The sequence below is a fragment of the Chiloscyllium punctatum genome, chromosome 8 (assembly GCF_047496795.1).
Source record: "Chiloscyllium punctatum isolate Juve2018m chromosome 8, sChiPun1.3, whole genome shotgun sequence".
Classification (NCBI taxonomy): domain Eukaryota; kingdom Metazoa; phylum Chordata; class Chondrichthyes; order Orectolobiformes; family Hemiscylliidae; genus Chiloscyllium; species Chiloscyllium punctatum.
Window position 1 is genome coordinate 7,668,625 of NC_092746.1, and position 21,733 is coordinate 7,690,357.

Sequence of the window (21,733 nt, forward strand, 5' to 3'; positions counted from 1 at the left end):
TCAATGGGCGTGTTTGAGGAAGAAACGTTAACAATGTACAGCCAAAACATAGAAACCATACAGTGAGAAGAAAAACTACCCAGTGCAAAAAGGGTGAAGAGGAGCTGTTATCAAATACACTGGCTGTTACTGGCAACTCCAAGTGGTACGGTGTCACTCCCTTATTGAAAGGCAAACTGGGAAGAATGGAGGTATTTCATTGATGCCTGAAAGTGTGTATCAGAAGCAGTTCAGCCACATGATGCTGCAACCCTTAAAATTTGTCCTAGGGGTCATGTGGCACAGTGGTAGTGTCCATACCACTGGACCAGGGGAGGGGGCTGCATTCCAGTCCCACCTGCTCCAGAGGCATATAGTAACATCTCTGAATAGGTTGATTAGAAAAACATTTTTTATAATGAAAAATAGAAATTGTCCATAGAACATAGGTAAAATGGTACTTTTTCAATGTTGTAATTAATGTCAATATTCAGTTATAAGGTCAGTCTGAGGATTTGTCCCTTGTGTTGTCAAAGGAAACTTTCCAGTTTTATTGGAAAGAATGTGAATGGAGAAAATCAAATTCAACTGGGCTGAACTAAATTGTTCATCAGATTCTGAGACTGATCTGTCACAAATTCTAAAGAAGCATGTCATTACTTTCAGTAGTGATTTGGGAAGTATGGAAAAGATCTCTGACAAATTGAAAATCAAGAATGAAAATCAAGCAAAATGTTGCAAGGCTAGATCAGTGCCTTATACAATGTGACCAAAGGTTGGGGCAGATATCAAGCCATATGCAAGTATGAATTGTACTAGGATGGCACTTTACCCTACCTGGCAATTAATCTACTCAAGAAAATTTGACAGTGACTACTACAGTTCTGATGCTGGTAATGCACAGTCACGAACTCACTTGATAGTTGTAGCCTTTACCTATGACCTTCAATCAAAAGCTTAAGGATGAAGAAAGTCAAGAGGATGATCCTTCTATCCTGCATTGTGAAAGTAGCAGATCAGGTACAAACTGCAATGGACAAAAGGGCCCACTGTACTTCAGCCTAGTGCCATATATGAAGTAAAGCAAAAAGGATTCGTTGTTGAACTAGTTACTCACAAACTTAAATCAGATGATAATAGGAGCATTGCTTGCATCCTACAAACCAATACTTTCTTGACAGTTAATGCCCTTCCAGTACTTTTCAAACAAGTGCTTAAGAATAAAGATGTTGATGAATGAAGCACTACCACTTTACACTGTGATCTTACAAAGCTCAATGCTTCCATAGTGTGGAGAAAGGGGAATATGGTGCTTCATCCCAGTAACAGGTGAGAAGAAGCCAAGTGGGTTCTACTGGTGAACTGCAAATCTGCAATCTGAAACAACAATATGGGGGAAAATATACCCTAGATTCAGGAGGTTGAAAACCACAGCTTCTCTGTAAAAAGTAAACAAAAACCAGTAGTGTTTGTGAAATCCTTGGATGACATTGTGGGGAGAGAGAGGCATGGTCACCCTGGATTTGAAGTATCAAAGCTGAAGTCAATGCTATCTAAGAAAATAATGATGTGGTTCTTGGTTCATGTGACTAATATAACTAGTGCATGCTGAAAAAGTACTTTGTCTTATAGTACCTGGCCTGAAGATCAGTGATGATGGATTGTGTACTTGTGACATAGGCACTAACAGAGCAAGTGAGATCTGAACATTGGAATCATAAGTGGTGATAGAGCACAGAGATTAAAGAAGGCAAAAATAAATCTTCTGAATGCATACCTTTTCATGAAATCATTGATGAATGTTACTGGACTGTAAATTCATTGTTCGTGGAAGGCAGTGAATAATTTGAGTCCTTTAATATTGGCCAGAAAAGCATCACTAATATTAAGGAGACATATCTATTAGATGCAGAATGTGCAAAATTTCAGCTTGGCCTGGCTAAAGAGCCTCATTGATTTATGCACTGAAGCAGTTTTTGGATTAACTAGACATTACAGGAATTTTTAGTAGGATCGTAATTGAAGCAAATTCAATCAAAACATTTTCTCCAAAAATAGATGACAAGTCATTAGAATAAAGTTATAACATAAAAGTCAATTTATAAAAAATATGTGCCTTCAATTTTGTAAGTCTTGAAGCAACTAATGCCAGTATTGTCAAAATAGTCCATGCAGATTTCCTCTGTACTGGGGGAATAGGATGAATTTGGATTTGTTGTCTATCTGAACTTTGAATGGAATCTTCTTGAGGTGTCTGAGGACTTGCCTACTGGTTGGAAAATTGGCATGAGACCCAGACTCCTTATTCCAACAAAGGTTATCTGAGCAATAAACCAAACAAAAAGCAATGAAACCACCATTGGGGCCTCAGGCTCAGAAAAGGTCAGGACAAAGTCAAGCAATGGGGAGGGTGGGGTTTGGTTTCTCGGGTTGGGGGTCATAGAGAGGGGTCTTGATGGCTGGAAGCAAGGGTAGGGACATTCACTTCCTGATGTTCATTTCTTTAGCCAGAGGATCAAAGAGTCATAGATTCTGCAGCACAGAAAAATGCCCTTTGGCTTATCGAGTCTGCACGATCAGAATCCGACCTGTTTTCATCCCATTTTCCAGCACTTGGCTCATGGCATTGTTTGCTTGATATTGCAACTGTACATCTAAATTCTTAAATGGTATGAGAGTTTCTCCCTCTACTACCCATACAGGCAATGACTACCAAATTACCACCACCCTCTGGGTGAAAACATTCCCTCTAGACTTTTACTTTAAATCTGTGACCCCTGGTCATTGGTCCCTCCACCAAGGGGAAAAGTTTCTTCATGTCTACCCTATGTATGCCCCTCACAGTTTTATACATCTCAATCATGTCCCTCTTTCAGTCTCTTTTGCTTCAAGGAAAACAAGCCAGTTTAATACTCTGTGTAACTAAAACTTCCCAGCTCAGGCAATATCCTGGTAAACCTCCTCTGCACCCAGTCCAGTGTATTCTCATCCATCCAACAATGTGGATTCCAGAACTACACACAATACCCTTGCTGTGGCCTATCCAACGTTTTATACAGTTCCAGTGTAACCTCCCTGGTCTTAAACTCTATACGTTGGCTAATAAAAGCAAGTATCACAATGCCTCCGAAGCTACTTTATCTAACTCTCCCACGACCTTAAGGGACCGGTGGACATTCACAGCAAAGTCCCTCTGCTCCTTTGTGCTTCTCAGGGTCCTACTGTTCATCATGTATTCCCTGGCCTTGTTTGTTCTGATTGAGTGCATCACCTCACATCATCCAGATTGAATTTGCCACTGATCAGCCCATCTGACCATTCCATCGATATGCTCCTGTACTCTAAGGCTATCCTCCTCACAGTTTTCCAATGTACCAATTTTCATTTTATCCGCAAATTCACTGATCAGCCCTCCTACATTCAAGTCTAAATTATTTACATGTACCACAAAGAGCAAGGGCTCCAACACTGATCCCAGCAGAACCTCACTGGATGGCAGGCTTCCAGTCATATAAACTTGTCGACTTTGCTTGAGGCCCCCCATGACCTGACATGTTGAACATTGGGTAGCAGCTTTCATGAGCACTGCATGGTGATAGGCCTGTTTGCAGCTGGGTTAATGGCAGTGATGATGACTTGTGGCCTTTAATTGATCCTTCATTTGTCAGATAAGGGCTTCAATTGGCAGTTGTGTGGGAAGGTCCACCGTGAACCTTCCTGTCCAGAACTATCCCACAATAATGGGAAGGCAGCAGGGTTTAGGTATGTTACGACCAAGATTAAATATCATTCCAACCTTTCATTGGGAGTAGAAGATTCTATCCATTATGATAGTAGTAATATGTAACAAAACAGTTATATGTTATGTGTATTATGTTAATGGACTGAACTAAATATATTACCCATTGAAATATTGTTGATGAAGGCAATTCCGTTTTGTCTATAATTTTTTTAGGATGTAACCTTCAATGTTCTTGATACATCTGATGTTGGATTGCTGAAAGCTGCTGAACAACTCCTGTCAGAAGTGTTTGTTCCTGCCTTGAAGAAGATGAATGATGGTTGGGGAGAGCTGAGCAGTCCTCAGGCCAGTGGTGTACGCCAAGACTTCCTGAACTCATTGGATGGGTTTGTGAGCATTCTGTCTGGTGCTCAGGAAAGCCTGATGGAGAAAGTAAGCAATTGCTATAACATGCATTTCATTTGCACATTAAAATATTTAATAAGTCCTCTTCTGCCTACAGGTCTTAACAATTAAATGCTGCATCCAAGAAGGTTCATAAATGTAAGAGGGACTGTGGTTCTATCTACGTCATCCTTCCTTGAGCACACATTACAATATATTTGGCAATTTTTCAGTCATTCCTGGGACAATTTTGCAGCTTTGAGAGAAGCAGCAGCTTCCCAAAGCATTCCTGTTACTCGGGGGGGTTTTGAGGGTTGGGCAGGGAGACAGTTTGCCTGTCACTAATTAGAGATGGATATAGATATTTTGAATTAACCTATTCATACATGTTATGAAATGCCTCTGAAACAGGTAACACTTGAACCAGACCCTCCAGTGGAGGTTGGTTTACAATTGGCGAATTCAAGACCCCAATCAGAGGTGAATTCAATGATCCTCCGCTGTATTGCTGGTGATGAAGCAGACCCTATTGCATATAGTGGCCGTTAGCTCCTAGGAACATTTGGTGTCGGAGACTCCCATTCCCCAAAAATGGGGCTACAAGTGAGAAGCACAGCCTTGACATTCCCAGCAATTCATCCAAGAAATTTTCCCTGTGATTCAGGACTTTGCCTGCTTGTCCATTTTGAATTTAACCACTCCATGGGCACCTGTCACTTATGTTGAAGCTCCCTGTTGATTCCCAAACTGTCGTATCAATTCTGACGTACAGGCTGCCAGGTCTTCAGAGCCACCGACCCTCAGAATTGGCTGTTTCTGGGACTGACCTACCGTCCTGAATCAACCTTGAAGGCATCCAATTTCGAGATCTCTGGAAATTCCCTTGTGTCATTTTCAGTGCCAACAAATTCATGCTGGAGCTTCCATTTGACTTCGACATGGGGCTCCCGAAATGCAAAGGAAACTTCAGTCCTGTATGTCTGTTGAATTGGATTAGGTAAAGTTAGCATTTAACTAACATTAGGGTCATAATGAGTTAGTTTCTGTTTTACAACAGAGTGCGTACACCATTCATATGAGGCTTGGTCAGCCTGAAGGCTCAATTCAGTAAGTATACTTGTGGATATACCCCTCTGTGTCCAAGAGAGAGGGAGAAATTGAGCTGTGAAGCACCGCTTTCTTGCTATGACACCTGACCTCCTGGAGCTCAAAGAAGTAGTGAAGTTCTTTATACTGTAAAGGGGCCTATACACACACACCTAAACAGCCACCAGTGATGTGCAGAGGAGGCAGATTATGATTCAGTCAGTTTCCAATGCTGATTTAATGTTTACGCTGTCATTTTTGAAAACCGCACCCCAGCTTATGCCCTGTCTTAACCTCATACAGTTGAACAAGCATTAAACAGCATTAAATTAATGCCCCCCATCCCTGTTCATAGCAGGAGACTAGCTCTTCAAAGGGTATTTTGGGAGCATTGGTATTTTAATGACAGTGAGGACTATTGCTTGCGACTTCTTCATTAAAGCAGCACTGATTGAAGTCTGTCAACTTATGCAGTGACATCTGAAACCTCAAAGTAGGGCAAGGATCATATTGCCTTTGGCTGTCAAGATGACAGTTGCTCCTAATTTTCATACATGTAGTGGGGGCCTACTGCTAAAGAGGGTCACTGAGACACTACATAACACATAAAAAAGACTCCATATCCTTTCCTCTCCAGAAACAAATGTGAAAGTGAACACAGGGGTTTGCATAGGTCACCAGAGGAAGTGGTGGAGTCTAGTACGATTGCAACAATTAAAAGGCATCTGGATGGGTATATGAATAGGAAGGGTCTGGAGGGATATGGGCCAGGTGCTGGCAGGTGGGATTAGATTGGTTTGGGATATCTGGTCGGCATGGACGGGTTGGACTGAAGGGTCTGTTTCTGTGCTATACATCTCTATAACTCTATGATTATGACAACATCCCTTTTTCTCTTTTCACACTACACATCTAATGTGAACTCCAATGTTTTCCTGAGCCAAAAGTGATTCTACTCCCTTAATATACACCTCTCATGCAAACATAGTGAGGATATCAGATAGTCAAATGCCTGTTCTCCTGGCAGTATTCATGATCAGATCATTCTGCACAGTCCTTTGTGACACCTATGTTTGAAATAACACAGCAAGTTACAGGTTAGCTACAGAATGACAAGAGCCAATATTAACATTGGCTGATAAATTTGGTTTGAAATACGTGAAAATTTAGATAATAGGCATAAAATGAGAGCCATACAGTCACAAGAAACATTATTGAACACTGCATTTGCATCCTCAAGTAATGCTGCCATAGCTTGAAAAACTCTGGAAAAGCTCTGCATTGCTCAGATATGTGTTCATTAGCATTTGTGACAATGCACTTCATGCTCGGCAACCTGGCTATTATGAAGGAATAGGTTTTACTGATAATCCAAATTTATAAATTCATTCATGACATAACGCGTACAATGTTAAACTAATCTCCCTTTGGGCACTCTGAATGCTGTCTTCCTGTCATTCTTTGACTCTTAGAGCTCTGAAGTCGTGTTTCGCCAGTGGCTGCAATATAGGTGATGGAAGGCTGTTGATTTCTAATTCAGAAGAGTGTAGATGATGTTGGAAGGTAATCTCAAGTAGCTCTACACCTATAAGGTTTATCTTCAGATGACGCATGTAGGCCTGGGCTGCAGCAGTCTAAGTTGCATCCAGAGTGGCAGGATTGAGAATACAAATAATGTTTTCCTGAAAGTGAACAGCAGATTTGTGCTTCACAGAGCCACTGCCACTGTCTTGGGGCAGTGCCTCAGCAAATCTACTGTATTTTTGGCAACAGACTCATGGGTTACTGTGATACTGTGGAAACCCCTTTGGATTGTAAGAGATATTGTGACGATACAATGACTTTAAGGGGTGTATTTTGTCCTTTTTTTTGGGGAGAGGTTTGGAGTTAGAGGCGCTGAGTTGTCTCTTCCAAACCAATAAGGCAATCAGCTTGTGAGGCCCTTTTTTTTTAAAAGGTTAAAACAATAGATGCAGTATGAATGGGTGGAGTCAGGCTCCCATAGGACCAGGGTTTTAGTTTAGCTTTCATTCTTTGGGGTTTTGATGTTGGTAGTGGAAGCTGTTAGACATCTTCAGCCACAGAAAAAAGCTGGAGTTCTTTCTCTTTGCCAGAATTTTCTCTTGATGTTCTTTTCTCCTGGACTGGAGAAACATTGCATGTGAGACAATCTAATTTACTAACTTTGCTTTTGCCAAGGGCGTGGTGATTGAATGTTACTATATTGGCACATAAGCTGTTTGGTAGTTAAATAATCTATTAATATACTACACTTTCCAATAGAATTAAATGTTATACCAATTCTTCTTCCTTTTGTATCTTTTTAACTGGGTGTAAGGATGAAGTGTGTTTTGCTTAAAGCCGAGTAGTGTGACCAATTGAATTATATCTGGAACACAGCACCTTACATTTGCCTTTAAATAGGATAAAAGTTAGGGTCTAGACTATCACCTTGATATATTTAAAGGGGGTTTGGTCTGCTCCATGACAATATCCAGAACCATGAGTGCAACAGTCTACATTTCCATAGTGGCACTGAATCTTTGATAGAGAATGGAAGATGTTTGTGCTGTAGTGGAAATTGATATTGGCCAACAGATGCTGTGGTGTATAATACTCTGATGTATAATACTCTGTTTGGGTGATGTGCCTGTCATAGCTGAATAGTGAGGTGTATGTGGAGACATTGAGAGATGGGAATAAGGCTGGCAGCATTGATGAGTGTGTGAGGTGATGTGAAGCATTTGGATGTTAGGCTGAATCCTGAGTCTCAAGGATTATAGGGAACGGTGAATGATCAGCATGAGAGGCTGACATTCTTCATTGAGAATCTCCTGACCTTTGGTTTCAAAGTTAAATAGCACATGTAATCCATTCAAACTTTCTGAAATCTTTATTAAAGTTACTTTTGTAACTGAATGTTGCTCTTTCAGCCTGAGTTATGACAATAATGGATTGAATTTACACTCTTTCAGATTAGCACTGATTAAATTCACAGCCATACAATAACTTGTTTTTCTGTCTTTCTAAAATGTTATTTATTTTTTGGACTGTAGGTGAATTTGAAAGAATGTGAAGCCTTTGATTTGAGGCTCATTAAAGGTCCATCAGATTATTTGGCTGTAGCCAATAGCACTGAAGCTTTGGAAAAGATTGAAGCATGTATGAAAGTGTGGATCAATCAAATTGAGCAGGTAATGTTAAAATGTGTTCTATCTATTCTGGAGACCATTCTTGCATAACCTCATGTTTACAGATGATAGGATGCGGCCAATTAAGGATTTTATCCAAAACTGCCCTCTGTGCTCTATGATGGGGTGATTCAAAGTACCAAGCTAAATGGTTGGATAACTGGATAAGTCCAGCATGGAGAAGAATTGTTGTGGATTTTAAACATTTTAAAAAAATATTAGTCTTATACTTTACAAACATTCAATTTAACTCAAATTAAGTGCTTTTCATGTGCTCAGAAATTTTTGGATTACATTATTTGTGGTTGATTTTCTTCTATAGCTTGTTTTTGCATAAGGAACTAATTGCTTATATGTAAGAATACAGGTTGTGTGATCTGACTATGAAAAAGACCAAAAACCCCACTGTTCAAAACAGCATTTCATGGTATTTTTGAGCTTTTTCTCCTGATTTGATGCCTCAGTGTGGCTTATTTTGTATGAGAGGAAACAATTTGTCCTCAGGTTTCACAAATGGTGGCCTGCAACTGTATGACTGCAAATGTGTTTATGTTATGGTATTTAAATGTGAACTCCAGTTTTTCTTCTAAAATAATTCACCGTCTTTATCTGAGATCAAGTGCTCAATGTGGGAACTTCAGGATCACGGTACGTGATAGAACAACATGCCAATGTATGCTGTGCCAACGGGATCACCTATTAAATTATTTAAACAGATACACCGACTGGCATTGTCAATAAAACACTTTCAAAACATTTCGCATTTTCAACAAAAACTTTAAAATAACTTCTAAATCAGAATTCTGAACGCTAGAACGAAAATGCATTTCTTCAAAATAAACTTTAATCTCATCCAACTATTTCTCCTGAAGCCATTCACTCGTTGCTGTGATACAGCTGTGTCTTGCTGGTTGCTACAAATATACCCCACCCCACCCCAAGTAGCTCCATTATATTTTCATGAATGATTAAAATGTTGCTGAAGTTCAACGCAGCAAAAGTAAGCAAATAATTTCACATCCACTGCTGGAATGGATTCAGAAGTTATTTTAAGTTTGTTAAGTACAGCATTTGTATTGTGCCCAGTAGAAACTTGGGCAGGACTACCTTGAAACATTATTGGGACTGAATGATGGAAGGCTTCAATAATGGAAGCAAAGTGAGTCGTGTATCCAACTGTAGCAATTTAAATTCATGTAGTGATTATGACGTTGTTACTTTCAAAGGTGCTTCTAAGGTACATTATAAAACAAAGTTTGACACCATGCCACATCAGGTGATCTTTGAACAAGTGGGCAAAAGTTTGGTCAAAGAGGGAACTTTTAAAATCCATCGTAAAGGAGGAAGGAGATGTGAAGAGTTGCAGGAAGCGAATTCTGAAGGGAAGGAACTTTGAAGGCACAGCCACCAATAATGAGACGGTCAAAACCAGGAATACTCACGAGGCTAGAATTTGATGAGTGCTGAAATTTTGGAGAGCTGTGAATGCTGGAGAAGATTGCAGAGATCAGGGGGAACCTGACCACTAAGTACTTGAAAATATATTTATGTTTTAAAATTGCCATTACTTAACTGTGATCCCAATGCAAATCAGCAACACAGGACTAAAGGGTGAACAAGTCTTGGCATGGGTAAGGAAAGGGCCAGGAAATATTTGATGACCCCATGTTTACAGACAGTAGGATGTGGAGAGCTAGCAGGAGCTGTTGGAATATTTTGGAAATGTCGAGTCTGGAGGTAATAAAAGCTGATGAAGTTTTCAGTAACGTGTGAGCTGAGACAGTGGTGAAGGCAGGTAATGATGCAGAGGTGCAAATAGAGTTCTTACTGACAAAATAGCTCGTTGGAGAAATAAATTGAGAAAAGATATGACACTGAGATTGTGAACAGTCTGTTTTAGCCTTCAACAGTTGCCTTAGAAAGTGATGCAATCAAATAGCGAAGGAATGGAGAATGGAGCTTTGACATTCCTAATGTTTATGCATAGGATATTTCAGCTCATTCAGTACTAGATACCTGGCATGAAGCCTGATTATGCAACAACTGTGGAGAGGTTGGAAGCAGTGGTCTTGAGGTAAAACAGTGAACATGGAAACTTAACCCTGCATTGGTGACAACATTCAAAAATAGAGAGTATGTAGATGAGAAGTTGGAGTAGGCTAACAATAGATTATTGTGGGACACTAGAAGTAACAATATGGAAATAGTAAAAGAAGCCAATGTAAGTGATACTCTGGGTAGAGATAGAAAACAATGGAACCCTCCAGGTGAGCGGCATTAAGACTACAAGACCATTAGAGTGGCATTAAGACCACAGATTCACTGCCCTCTAGGAGAAGGAATTCATCCCCATCTGTGCCTTAAATGTGTGATCCCTTATTCTGATTTTATGCCCTCAGGTACTAGACTCTCCCACAAGGGGAAACGGCTTCTCTTCTTCTAGCCTATCAAGTTCCCTAAGAATAACGTACTTTTCAATAAGGTCATGGCTCATTCTTCTAAATTCCAATGATTACAAACCCAATCCACAACCTCTCCTCATAAAGACAGTCCCTCTATACCTGCTATCAGCCCAGTGAACCTTATCTGAACTACCTCCTCTGCCTGTACATCTTTTCTTAGATAACGGGCCCAAAACTGCTCACGATGTTTCAGCTGTGGTCTGTCTATTGCCCTGTGTACTTTTAGCAAAACTTCCCTACTTTTAATACTCCATTCAATTTGCATTCAAGAGCAATGTTCCATTTGTTTTTCCCCATTCCCCGCTGAACTTAGATGTATGATGATTCCCAAATTCTTCAGTTCTGTAGAGTTCTGCAGTCTTGCTCCATTTAAGCGATATTCAATTCCTCTGTTCTTCCTGCCAAAATGCAAAGCCTCAATTTTCCCACATTATATTCAATCTGCCAAGTATTATCCTCACTCACATAACCTGTCCATAGCGCTCTACAGACTTTTCGTGTGATCCTCATTACTTACATTCCCACCTATTTTTGTGTCATCCACAAATTGTCTATTGAACATTCACTTTCCTCATCAAAATCCTTAATATATATTATTCTACCCAGCCAGATGCCTGTAGCAAAGTACTGAAGGAGGAAGGTCTGGTGAACTGTGTCAAAAGGCTGTCACCAGTCCAAGCAGGATGTGGAGGGATCATTTATATTTTCACAGTTTTATCGGGTGCCATTTGTAATTTAGATTAAAAGTTTCTTCAGCATCTTTTGAAATGTGGCATTGTATATAAATTGTCAATATAACACTGAAATTGGAACTATTTCATTTTTGGTTACTCTGCAATTCCAGGTTCTTGCTGAAAGTGAGCAGTTGCGTAAGGAAGCTGATGATCTAGGTCCACGTGCAGAACTGGATCACTGGAAGAAAAGAATGTCAAGGTTCAATTATCTGCTTGATCAATTAAAGAGTCAGGATGTGAAAGCAGTACTTGGAGTTCTCACTATGGCAAAGTCTAAACTTCTTAAGGTGCTTCCTCTGATCTTTTCCATTGCTTGAACTTCTCAAAAGATTAGAAAGTGGGTGACAAAATGGGTTTGAATTATATCTTTTCATACCTTCAGTACCAATATCTTTTAAATACACTCTAGTATAATACAGATGTTAAAGCTGAGTGCAAGGTTTTGAGTACATCAGGTCAGGGTATCAGTATTCTTACCAATTTTCCTGATGTGTGCAAGGTAAAAATGTTGAATAAAATGTGTATTCTTTTCAGCAGTACGCATAGTCTGTGCTATCAAATGACTGTAAATTTTGTATCACTAACATTGTTGCTTCTTGTATGGTATTATTCAGTAATGTGGGGATAGTGTTGTTTTAAAGCAATAAAGCCACAAATAACAAATGCTGGGAGACACTTTTATAGAGTGATTGAATACATTAAATAGTCTGTATGGTATTTGGAGATTATTATTTTAAAGGGAAACAAAAAAAATTACTTTTTTTTGATTGGCCTCAAGTAGTTACTTTAAGGAACTCTGGTTGGGCTGTTCAACACATGTACAAAAGCATGTTCCATCAATGTGCTCCCAGAAATTGTAATTAGAATCCTATGTCTGGGGTAGAATTCCACTTGCATAAATACACAATGTCCGACCGGAAACAGTTGGACCCACTTTGAGCTCAGCTTTAATATGGATCAGGAGGGCCTTGGGCATCAGTGGGCTTGTGATGCACCTTGGACTTGTGATGCATCTCAAGTTTAAAATCTCCCCCTTTTGTTTCTTTATGCATTGTTAGTCAGACATGTGTTAATGAGTGGAAGCTTTTGGTCATTTCACTGGTTTCCATTCTTCTCATTATAATCGTTGCCAACTTTGAACATTCATTTCCAGTAGTGCTTGTTTCTGTTTTATGGCTATTTTCTCCCTGATCATGATGTTCTCAGTTCTGATCTCTAGTAGTTTATCCTCATACCTAGTCTAGCCTGACCATTTTCATTTACTGAATTTGGTATCATCCATTCCTGTCAAGATCATCTAATTCTGTGTGTCTTGAAAGTTCCTGTGCCTTCTTGTGCAAAGTCTTACATTTTTATTTTAATTTAGTTAGCAGTAAACTATAGAAACATTTCATCACCCATTTGTTAGATGTAACATTCCATTTGTAAACATCATGCACTGAACATGTGCCTCCATATTTCTTAAACTTTCTCTTCTGATCTTTTTTACATTATGTTCTATACCTTCACCTTTGCTTGACTAATGAAGGTTTAAGTTAACTGAGTGCTCATTTTGTAACAGCCCTGCACTCTCTCATTCTCTTGAACTTGGATAGTTCCTTTAACTTCTAATTTTCACGGATGCGTTCTTTTCATTTTGTCTTTCCTACCCTATCTCCTCGACTCCAGTCTTGTTTAAGCTTCCGTTTGCCCATGTTCTCCTTCTTAAACCTTTTGAAGTTCACAGCTCCTGCCTGTTTTCTGTTGCATTTCAAAGTGCAGTGTCATCCTGACATACAAGTAAGAATCCCTTTGTCTGCCTAACGTTTTTCCTTACATTGTCTCTTTTGGATTGAGTCTCCACCTATCTGCTCACTTCTGCCCATCACCATAAACCCCCTGGTCCCCCCCATCAACATAAATACCACCTTTTCCTGGATGCTATAATTTCTAAAGAAGGGCCACTGAACTTAAAGTGGTAATTCTGTTTTTTATCCATAGATGCTGCCTGACCGAATCAGTATCTCTTGTAATTTCTGTTTTTGTTTCAGATTTCCAGCATCTGCAGTTCTTTGTCTTATATTACATCTGTTTTCTTGTTATATGGTGTACAAGCTTAGAAAGCGATAGGCAGACATAACCTAAGTGAATTTTACTTGTGAGGGATTACTTTTTTGCATATAATGGGGAAAATTTTGACTTTGTACAAATTACTGTTAACTGCCTTCTTACTTAGTCAAAAACTTCTGCATTGTCTATTGTACTCCTAGACCTGGCGAGAGCTGGACATTAGAATCACTGATGCAGGTAACGAGGCTAAAGATAACGTAAAGTACCTGTACACACTAGAAAAATTTTGTGATCCGCTATACAACAATGATCCGGTAAGTGTTTACGATTTCCTCCTGCGTAACAAATGAGTAGAATTCAAGAATTGTCACAGTAAAGAACAAATCAACTTGGATCACCGTGTCTGTGCTGACTCTCTGCAAGAGCAGCTCAGCTGGATTGCAAACCCGCCCTTTCCCACAGTTCTGCATTTTGTTTCTCTTCAGGAGCTTATCAAATTAATTTTTAAAAACCCGGATTGAATCTTCCTCCACTATGCAGTTCAGGCATGCATTCAGATCTCAACCATTTGCTGTGTGAATATTTTTTTCTTTATGCTCCATTGGTTCATGTCATTAATTTTAAATTGATACCTTCTGATTCTTAACATTTTTATCAATGGAAACAATATTCAAGTATCTGCTCTGTTTAGGTCCCTCATTATTAAAGACATTTTATAAAATTTTCTCTTAACTTTGTCTCCTATAAAGAAGACAAATTCCAATTCCTCCAATTTCCCCTTTTGACTGAAATCCCCCATCAACAGTGCCATTGTGTAAACCTTTCTTGCACCCTCTCTGAAGTCTTTCAAAAGCATGACACCACACTCCAGTTGAGAGCAAGTTTTACTTTGCTTCTTCATAACTTTCTTGCTTTTATTTTGTGTGAGCTGGATGTTCACCCTTGGACATTATGATCGCACATCTGTTCTTGTGGTGCTGATGGTGGGATTTTCACAAGGAGAAGCAATAATTAGCTTGATTGGGTTCAGCCTGCCATTACCAGCACAAAAAGGGGTGGCGCAAGCTCCGATCAGGACCAATAAAGTGGCCACCTCTTCTTTCGCCTTGTTGCTGCAAGAAATTGACGGTCTTCAGTGAAATTTGCCATCATCCCTGGAAGCGCTGGCTGAACTTTGAGCACTTGAGTAATTGTTGTTGTTGCTGATCTCGTTACAAGCTAATAGGTTGATGTTGCAGTGAAAGATTTTTCAGCATATACTCTGATTCTTTGCTGTACAGCCTGAGAAACCCAGGTCAGATGGTTCAAACTGTCTCACTGCTGTCTCGCTGCACATAGAGTTATAGAGATGTACAGCATGGAAAGAGACCATTTTGTCCAACCTGTCCATGCCGACCAGATATCCCAACCCAATCTCGTCCCACCTGCCAGCACCTGGCCCATATCCCTCCAAAACCATCCTATTCATATACCCATCCAAATGCCCTTTAAATGTCACAATTGTACCAGCCTCCATCACTTACTCTGGCAGCTCATTCCGTACACATACAACCCTTGCGTGAAAAAGTTGCCCCTTAGGTCTCTTTTATATCTTTCCCCTCTCACCCTAAACCTATGCCCTCGAGTTCTGGATTCCCCCACCACAGGGAAAAGACTTTGCCTATTTACCCTATCCATGCCCCTCATGATTTTATAAACCTCTATAAGGTCACTTCTCAGCTTCCGAGGCTCCAGGGAAAACAGTCCCAGCCTATTCAGCCTCTCCCTATAGCTCAAATCCTCCAACCCTGGCAACATCTTTGTAAATCTTTTCTGAACCCTTTCAAGTTTCACAACATCTTTCCGATAGGAAGGAGACCAGAATTGCATGCAATATTCCAACAGTGGCCTAACCAATGTCATGTACAGCCGCAACATGACCTCCCAACTCCTGTACTCAGTACTCTGACCGATGAAGGAACTATGTGTTATTGTACGTTCATGCAGCGGTTCTCAATACATTGTGATAAAGTGCACAGCAGCTCAGTTCAGGAGTTGTTCCACAATCTCAGCCATCAACTTCACTGCCCCTGAAATCCGTTGTATGCCTACAACCTCAAAAAAAGAGTGCAACCACTGAGCTATTTGCTGGCTCCCTGTATATCCTCACCTCCTTACAAGGTATGTGTCCCCCTTGAGGACTTCAGACCCCCTGCAATATTGCTATAATAATAATGCAGCCACAATGGCATTGACATGGCAATAGTGAGGCCACCAAACCTGAAAATGGGAAATTCATCACCGGGTATTCAGATTGCAAATCACCAGATCTTCTCTGTTGTGCAAGGGTACAAAGTTATTGAGACATCACACACGAGGAAGAGTGTACATGTATTATTGACTCATTTACTTCACCTATTTGAATGCCAAAATGTCACAATAATTCGCCAGCCAACAGAACCGTGACTCATCATTTCCACTGTTCGCCACCTAAGACCTGAATCAGTTGGTGCAAGTGTACCCAGCAGATGGTAATCTGTCCCCTGACCCTCGCCAAGAAGGCCTGGGTCAATACAGGAGATGATTAGTGCCTTGGATAAATGTTGCTGAACACTCACTACAGTGCAGCAGGCAATTTCAGAAGACCATAAGACATAGGAATGAAAGTAAGGCCATTTGGCCCATTGCGTCCACTCCTTCATTCAATCATGACCAATGGACATTTCAACACCACTTACCCGCACTCTCTCTGTAGCCCTTAATAACCAGCTGGAAAAGTGGGTGTCACTTTGTGACTCCAGTTACTTTGTGTCCTTCATAGAGTCATAGAGATGTACAGCACAGAAACAGACCCTTCGATCCAACCCGTCCATGCCGACCAGATATCCCAACCCAATCTAGTCCCACCTGCCAGCACCTAGCCCATATCCCTCCAAACCCTTCCTATTCATATACCCATCCAAATACCTCTTAAATGTTGCAATTGTACCAGCCTCCACCACATCCCCTGGCAGCTTATTCCATACACGTACCACCCTCTGCGTGAAAAAGTTGCCCCTTAGGTCTCTTTTATATTTTTCCCCACTCACCCTAAACCTATGCCCTCTAGTTCTGGACTCCCCGACCCCAGGTAAAAGAATTTGCCTATTTATCCTATCCATGCCCCTCATAATTTTGTAAACCTCTATAAGGTCACCCCTCAGCCTCCGATGCTCCAGGGAAAACAGCCCCAGCCTGTTCAGCCTCTCCCTGTAGCTCAGATCCTCCAACCCTGGCAACATCCTTGTAAATCTTTTCTGAACCCTTTCAAGTTTCACAATATCTTTCCGATAGGAAGGAGACCAGAATTGCACACAATATTACAACAGTGGCCTAACCAATGTCCTGTACAGCCGCAACATGACCTCCCAACTCCTGTACTCAATACTCTGACCAATAAAGGAAAGCATAACAAACGCCTTTTTCACTATCCTATCTACCTGCGACTCCACTTTCAAGGAGCTATGAACCTGCACTCCAAGGTCTCTTTGTTCAGCAACACTCCCTTGGACCTTACCATTAAGTGTGTAAGGGCTTTTGCCCGAAACGTCGATTTCGAAGCTACTTGGATGCTGCCTGAACTGCTGTGTTCTTCCAGCACCACTAATCCATTAAGTGAACAAGTCCTGCTAAGATTTGCTTTCCCAAAATGCAGCATCTCGCATTTATCTGAATTAAACTCCATCTGCCACTCCTCAGCCCATTGGCCCATCTGGTCCAGATCCTGTTGTAATCTGAGGTAACCGTCTTCGCTGTCCACTACCCCTTCAATTTTGGTGTCATCTGCAAACTTACGAACTGTACCTCTTATGCTCGCGTCCAAATCATTTATACTGTCCTTCCTTGCATACTACAAACTTTCTTGACAGTATGTTTATCCTGTCTCAATTGATATGCCTTCACAGCGGGATTGCTCCTGCTAAGACTATTCTATGTCTGATTATTTTTCAGTTGTCAAAACACTCAGGATTCAGCTAATTGCATCAGTGCCATCACATACTATTTATAGACTCCGTCTCTTCTTAGGTTCTGATGTTGAAAATATACTGGTCATCACTAACATTTGTAAAGGTTCCAAAGGATGTTTTTGAAGTGTTCAACATTTCTCCTGTCTGGGTCTCTGCCCACCAGCGAGGCCTGGGATGAAGTACAGCTTGTAGCATTCTGTTCCACATTGTTAACAAGGCTGCAACTCTTAATGGCTTTGTCTTTTTGTTAAATTCTGCAGGTACTTCATAGTTTTGCTTCTAACATGGAAAGAAATTCTAATCCTGTATTAGATCTTACACTTTTGCAGTAGCAGGGAGCAATTTTTCAAGCTCTGCAAAATTCAGAGCTATTCTGACTCAACCAATGCTTCAAAGTTTCAGACTTGGTTTTAGATAGACTGCTTTTGTACAATAAGTTGCTGCCATCTAGCTCAGAAAGTTCGCACAATCTCGGCCCATCACTTTTGCATCGCGTTTCAGGTAATGCGTTTAATGACTAACCAAAGTGAAAACAATTTAAACCTCACATGACTGGGTGTAATACTGGCTTGATGATGCAAAGTTGCCCTTCTTCAAACAGGCCAGTAACTGTGGAGTGAGAAACAAAGTTAATATTTCAGGTCTGTGATCTTGAATTTGCTTGAAATCTCTTTGGGAAGAAGTTTCTCCGAGCATGTACGGTTATGGTGTTTACTGCATTCTTCAGCATGAAATTTCTTTGCACTTGCTGGAACTGTAAATTTTTAATGGTGTGAATGGTCATTAATGTGAACAGTGGGTATCCCCTTAACCATTAAAGCTTAAGGATTGAGAAATGAATGACATTGTAACTGAGAAGTTGAGTGAATTATAGTCAACTCAAAATACAGCAAGAGATATAAATAAAGAGAGAGATTGAATTAGGAGGCGGAGAACAGAGACAGAAAGCAAAACGTTAAAATCTCGACCAACAATTTATTGTATGTAAGAATAAGCCTAATCTGTTGAAATTGGTCTCTTTCTGGCCACAGTTTGATTAATAAACTATGAATGATTTATACAGTTAAAAATATGTCAAATTCCAGCTGTTTGATTCTGTGGCATGTTTAATAGGCAATCTATGTGCAAATCCAGCAAGATCTTTTCAATACTGTTGAATCTAAGGGTGAGATGTTATTTAAGCAGGGGAAATTGCAGTCTGGCTTAAATTGACCACAACGTTCAGGAGCCCACAACATCCTGGCTTTCGCACTGATTTATGCAGTAATTATACATTTAAAAAGAATATTTGTTTGTATTGTTGAGACTTTTTGAGCAAGATCCAGCTGATTGTAAAGCAAAATGTGACAGAATTCAGATAACCATATAAAGATTCTTAACTAACTTGTATATTTAACTTTAATGTAGGTTTCCATGGTGGAAGCGATCCCAGGGTTAATCAATGCAATTCGAATGGTTCATAGCATCTCCCGTTACTATAATACTTCAGAGAAGATCACTTCTTTGTTTGTAAAGGTATGATGCCAAAATTATAACACTTTTGTACGATAATTGCTAAAGATTCCTTAATGCAAAAGGAAAATAAATAAAATTCCATACATTCGAATAGTCATTATTTATAGTATAGTTTTTTTCAGAATGCATGATTTGTACCCTAATGAAGATGAGCAAATGAGAGCAATGTGTTTCTACTGAATTGATAGTGGTACATTGATTTGTTGATTTCCAGGTGACCAATCAAATGATAACAGCATGTAAAGCACACATAACAAATAATGGGACAGCTACAATTTGGGATCAACCACAAGAAGTGGTGGTTAAAAAACTGAAGTCTGCCATTCAGTTAAACCAGGTAAAAATGCCACTTAAAATAATTAACCATTTTGTGAGTTTGAATGAGACTACCTTTCATTCTTCGAAACTCTACCGAGAACAGATCTGGTTTGCCCAGTCTCTCTTTATAGAACAGCCCCGCCAACTTGGGAACAAGTCTGGTGACCTTTGTTACACCTTCCTCTATGGCAATAATATCTTTCTTGAGATAAGGAAACTCAAACTGCATGAGTATCCAGGTGATGTCTAACCAAGTTAAGATCCAGTTGAAATAAGTAAGGTTAGATCACATGGTCTATGGGGAGCTGGCCAATTGAATACAAAATTGGCTTGAAGATAGAAGACAGAGAGTGGTGCTTTTCAGACTGGAGACCTATGACTACTGGTATGCCAGAAGGATCAGTGCTGGGTCCACTGCTTTTCGTCACTTATATAAATGAAATGGATGTGTATATATATGGTTAGTAAATTTGCAGATGCCATCAAAATATATGGTGTAGTGCACACTGAAGAAGATTTTCTCAGACTACAACAGGACCTTGATCAGATGGGCCAATGGGCCGAGGCATGGCACGTGGCATTTAGTTTAGACAAATGTGAGGTGTTGCATTTTGGAAAAGCAAACCAGGGCAGGACTTATACACTTAATGATAGGGTCCTAGGAAGTGTTTCCAAACAAAGAAATCTGGGAGTGCAGGTTTATAGTTCTTTGAATGAAAGTGGAATCACAGGTAGACAAGATGGTGAAAAAGCATTTGACATGCTTGCCTTCATTGGTTAGGACATTGAGTACAGGAGTTGGGAGGTCATGTTGTGGCTGTACAGAACATTGGTGAGGCAACTTTTAGAAAACTGTGTTTAATTCAGGTCACCCTTCTGTTGGAAGGATGCTGTTAAACTTGAGAGGGTTCAGAAAAGATTTACAGGGATATTGACAGGACTGGAGGGTTTGAGTTACAGGGAGATGTGGAATAGGCTGTTTTTTTTTCCCCTTGAGTGACAGAGACTGAGTGGTGACCTTATGCAGATTCTAAAATAATGAGGGGCAAGGAAAAGATGAATAGACAAGGTCCTTTTCCTTGGCAGAAGTGGGTACTGCAGATGCTGGAAATCAGAGCCTCGATTAGAGTGGTGCTGGAAAAACACAGCAGATCAGGCAGCATCTGAGGACCAGGAAAATCGACGTATCAGGCAAAAGCCCTTCATCAGGAATGAAGGCAGGGAGCTCTCTGGGATTGAGAGATTTATCCTGTTCCTCGGATGCTGCCTGACCTGCTGTGCTTTTCTAGCACCACTCTAATCAAGGTCTTTTTCCTTGAATTGGGTCATCCAAAACTAGAGGACATAGGTTTAAGGTGAGAGGGGAAAGATTTAAAAAGGACCTAAGGGGTTACATTTTCACGCAGAGGGGTGGTGTGTGTATGGAACAAGCTGCCAGAGGAAGTGATAGAGGTAGGTACAATGACAACATTTAAAAGGATGGATGAATGAATAGGAAGGGTTTAGAGGGATATGGGAAAAATACTGACAAATGGGACTAGATCAGACTGGGGTGTCTGGTCAGCGTGGACAAATTGAGCTGAAGGGTCTGTTTCCGTACTGTATGACTCTTAAGTCTTCACTACTGCTGTACTATGAGGTTGACAGGTTTATTTGCTGTGTATGTCAATGATCAGAAGACACACTTTAAAAGGCATTGCTTCAGTTCATGATAAGAAAACGGGTTTGGTTTCTCTGCAATTGCTTGGCCTCCTACCTTTCCTCATTGCTGGATTCAAACTGAAACAAAGATTGGAAAGTGCAAAGACTTCAGCATAAGATTGTAAATGGGCAGTTTACATTCGAGACATTAATGTAAACGACAAATAAAGTCATTAACTTATTTCTATTTGGCATTCTGCAAGTATTAAAGGAAATCTATATTCTGAAATTCAGACTATTGAAAGGATTGCATTTTGTCTTTTTAGGAATATCAACGCTGTTTCCATAAAACAAAGCAGAAACTTGAACAGAACCCCGCAGAAAGGCAGTTTGATTTCAGTGAGATGTATATCTTTGGCAAATTTGATACGTTTCAAAGACGCCTGAACAAACTTATCACTATGTTTAACACAATAACTGAATTCTCTGCTCTTAAGGACTCCAAAATTGAGGGATTGGAGGAGTTGGCTGCTAAATTTCAGGTAGTCTTGAAGCCTGTTGTAAATAAATATCTTTAAGAAATTCTCATAAAAATTAAATTGTTTCCATTCTCAATGCGTAGTGAATTAGTGAACAGTGTCTTGGA

General features: G+C 40.1%; 1 protein-coding gene across 2 annotated transcripts in view; it reads left to right on the plus strand.

The window, feature by feature from the left end:
- Window positions 1-21,733, plus strand: part of dnah5 (dynein, axonemal, heavy chain 5) — a 352,727-nt gene that overhangs the window by 93,382 nt on the left and 237,612 nt on the right. The window contains exons 5-11 of one of the 2 annotated variants that reach the window (XM_072575131.1): window positions 3,935-4,153; window positions 8,248-8,385; window positions 11,689-11,865; window positions 13,828-13,941; window positions 19,021-19,128; window positions 19,343-19,465; window positions 21,414-21,629. In XM_072575131.1, coding sequence (XP_072431232.1) covers window positions 3,935-4,153; window positions 8,248-8,385; window positions 11,689-11,865; window positions 13,828-13,941; window positions 19,021-19,128; window positions 19,343-19,465; window positions 21,414-21,629 — 1,095 coding nt within the window. The remainder of the gene's footprint in view (window positions 1-3,934; window positions 4,154-8,247; window positions 8,386-11,688; window positions 11,866-13,827; window positions 13,942-19,020; window positions 19,129-19,342; window positions 19,466-21,413; window positions 21,630-21,733) is intronic. The other variant, XM_072575132.1, reaches the window with a different exon arrangement.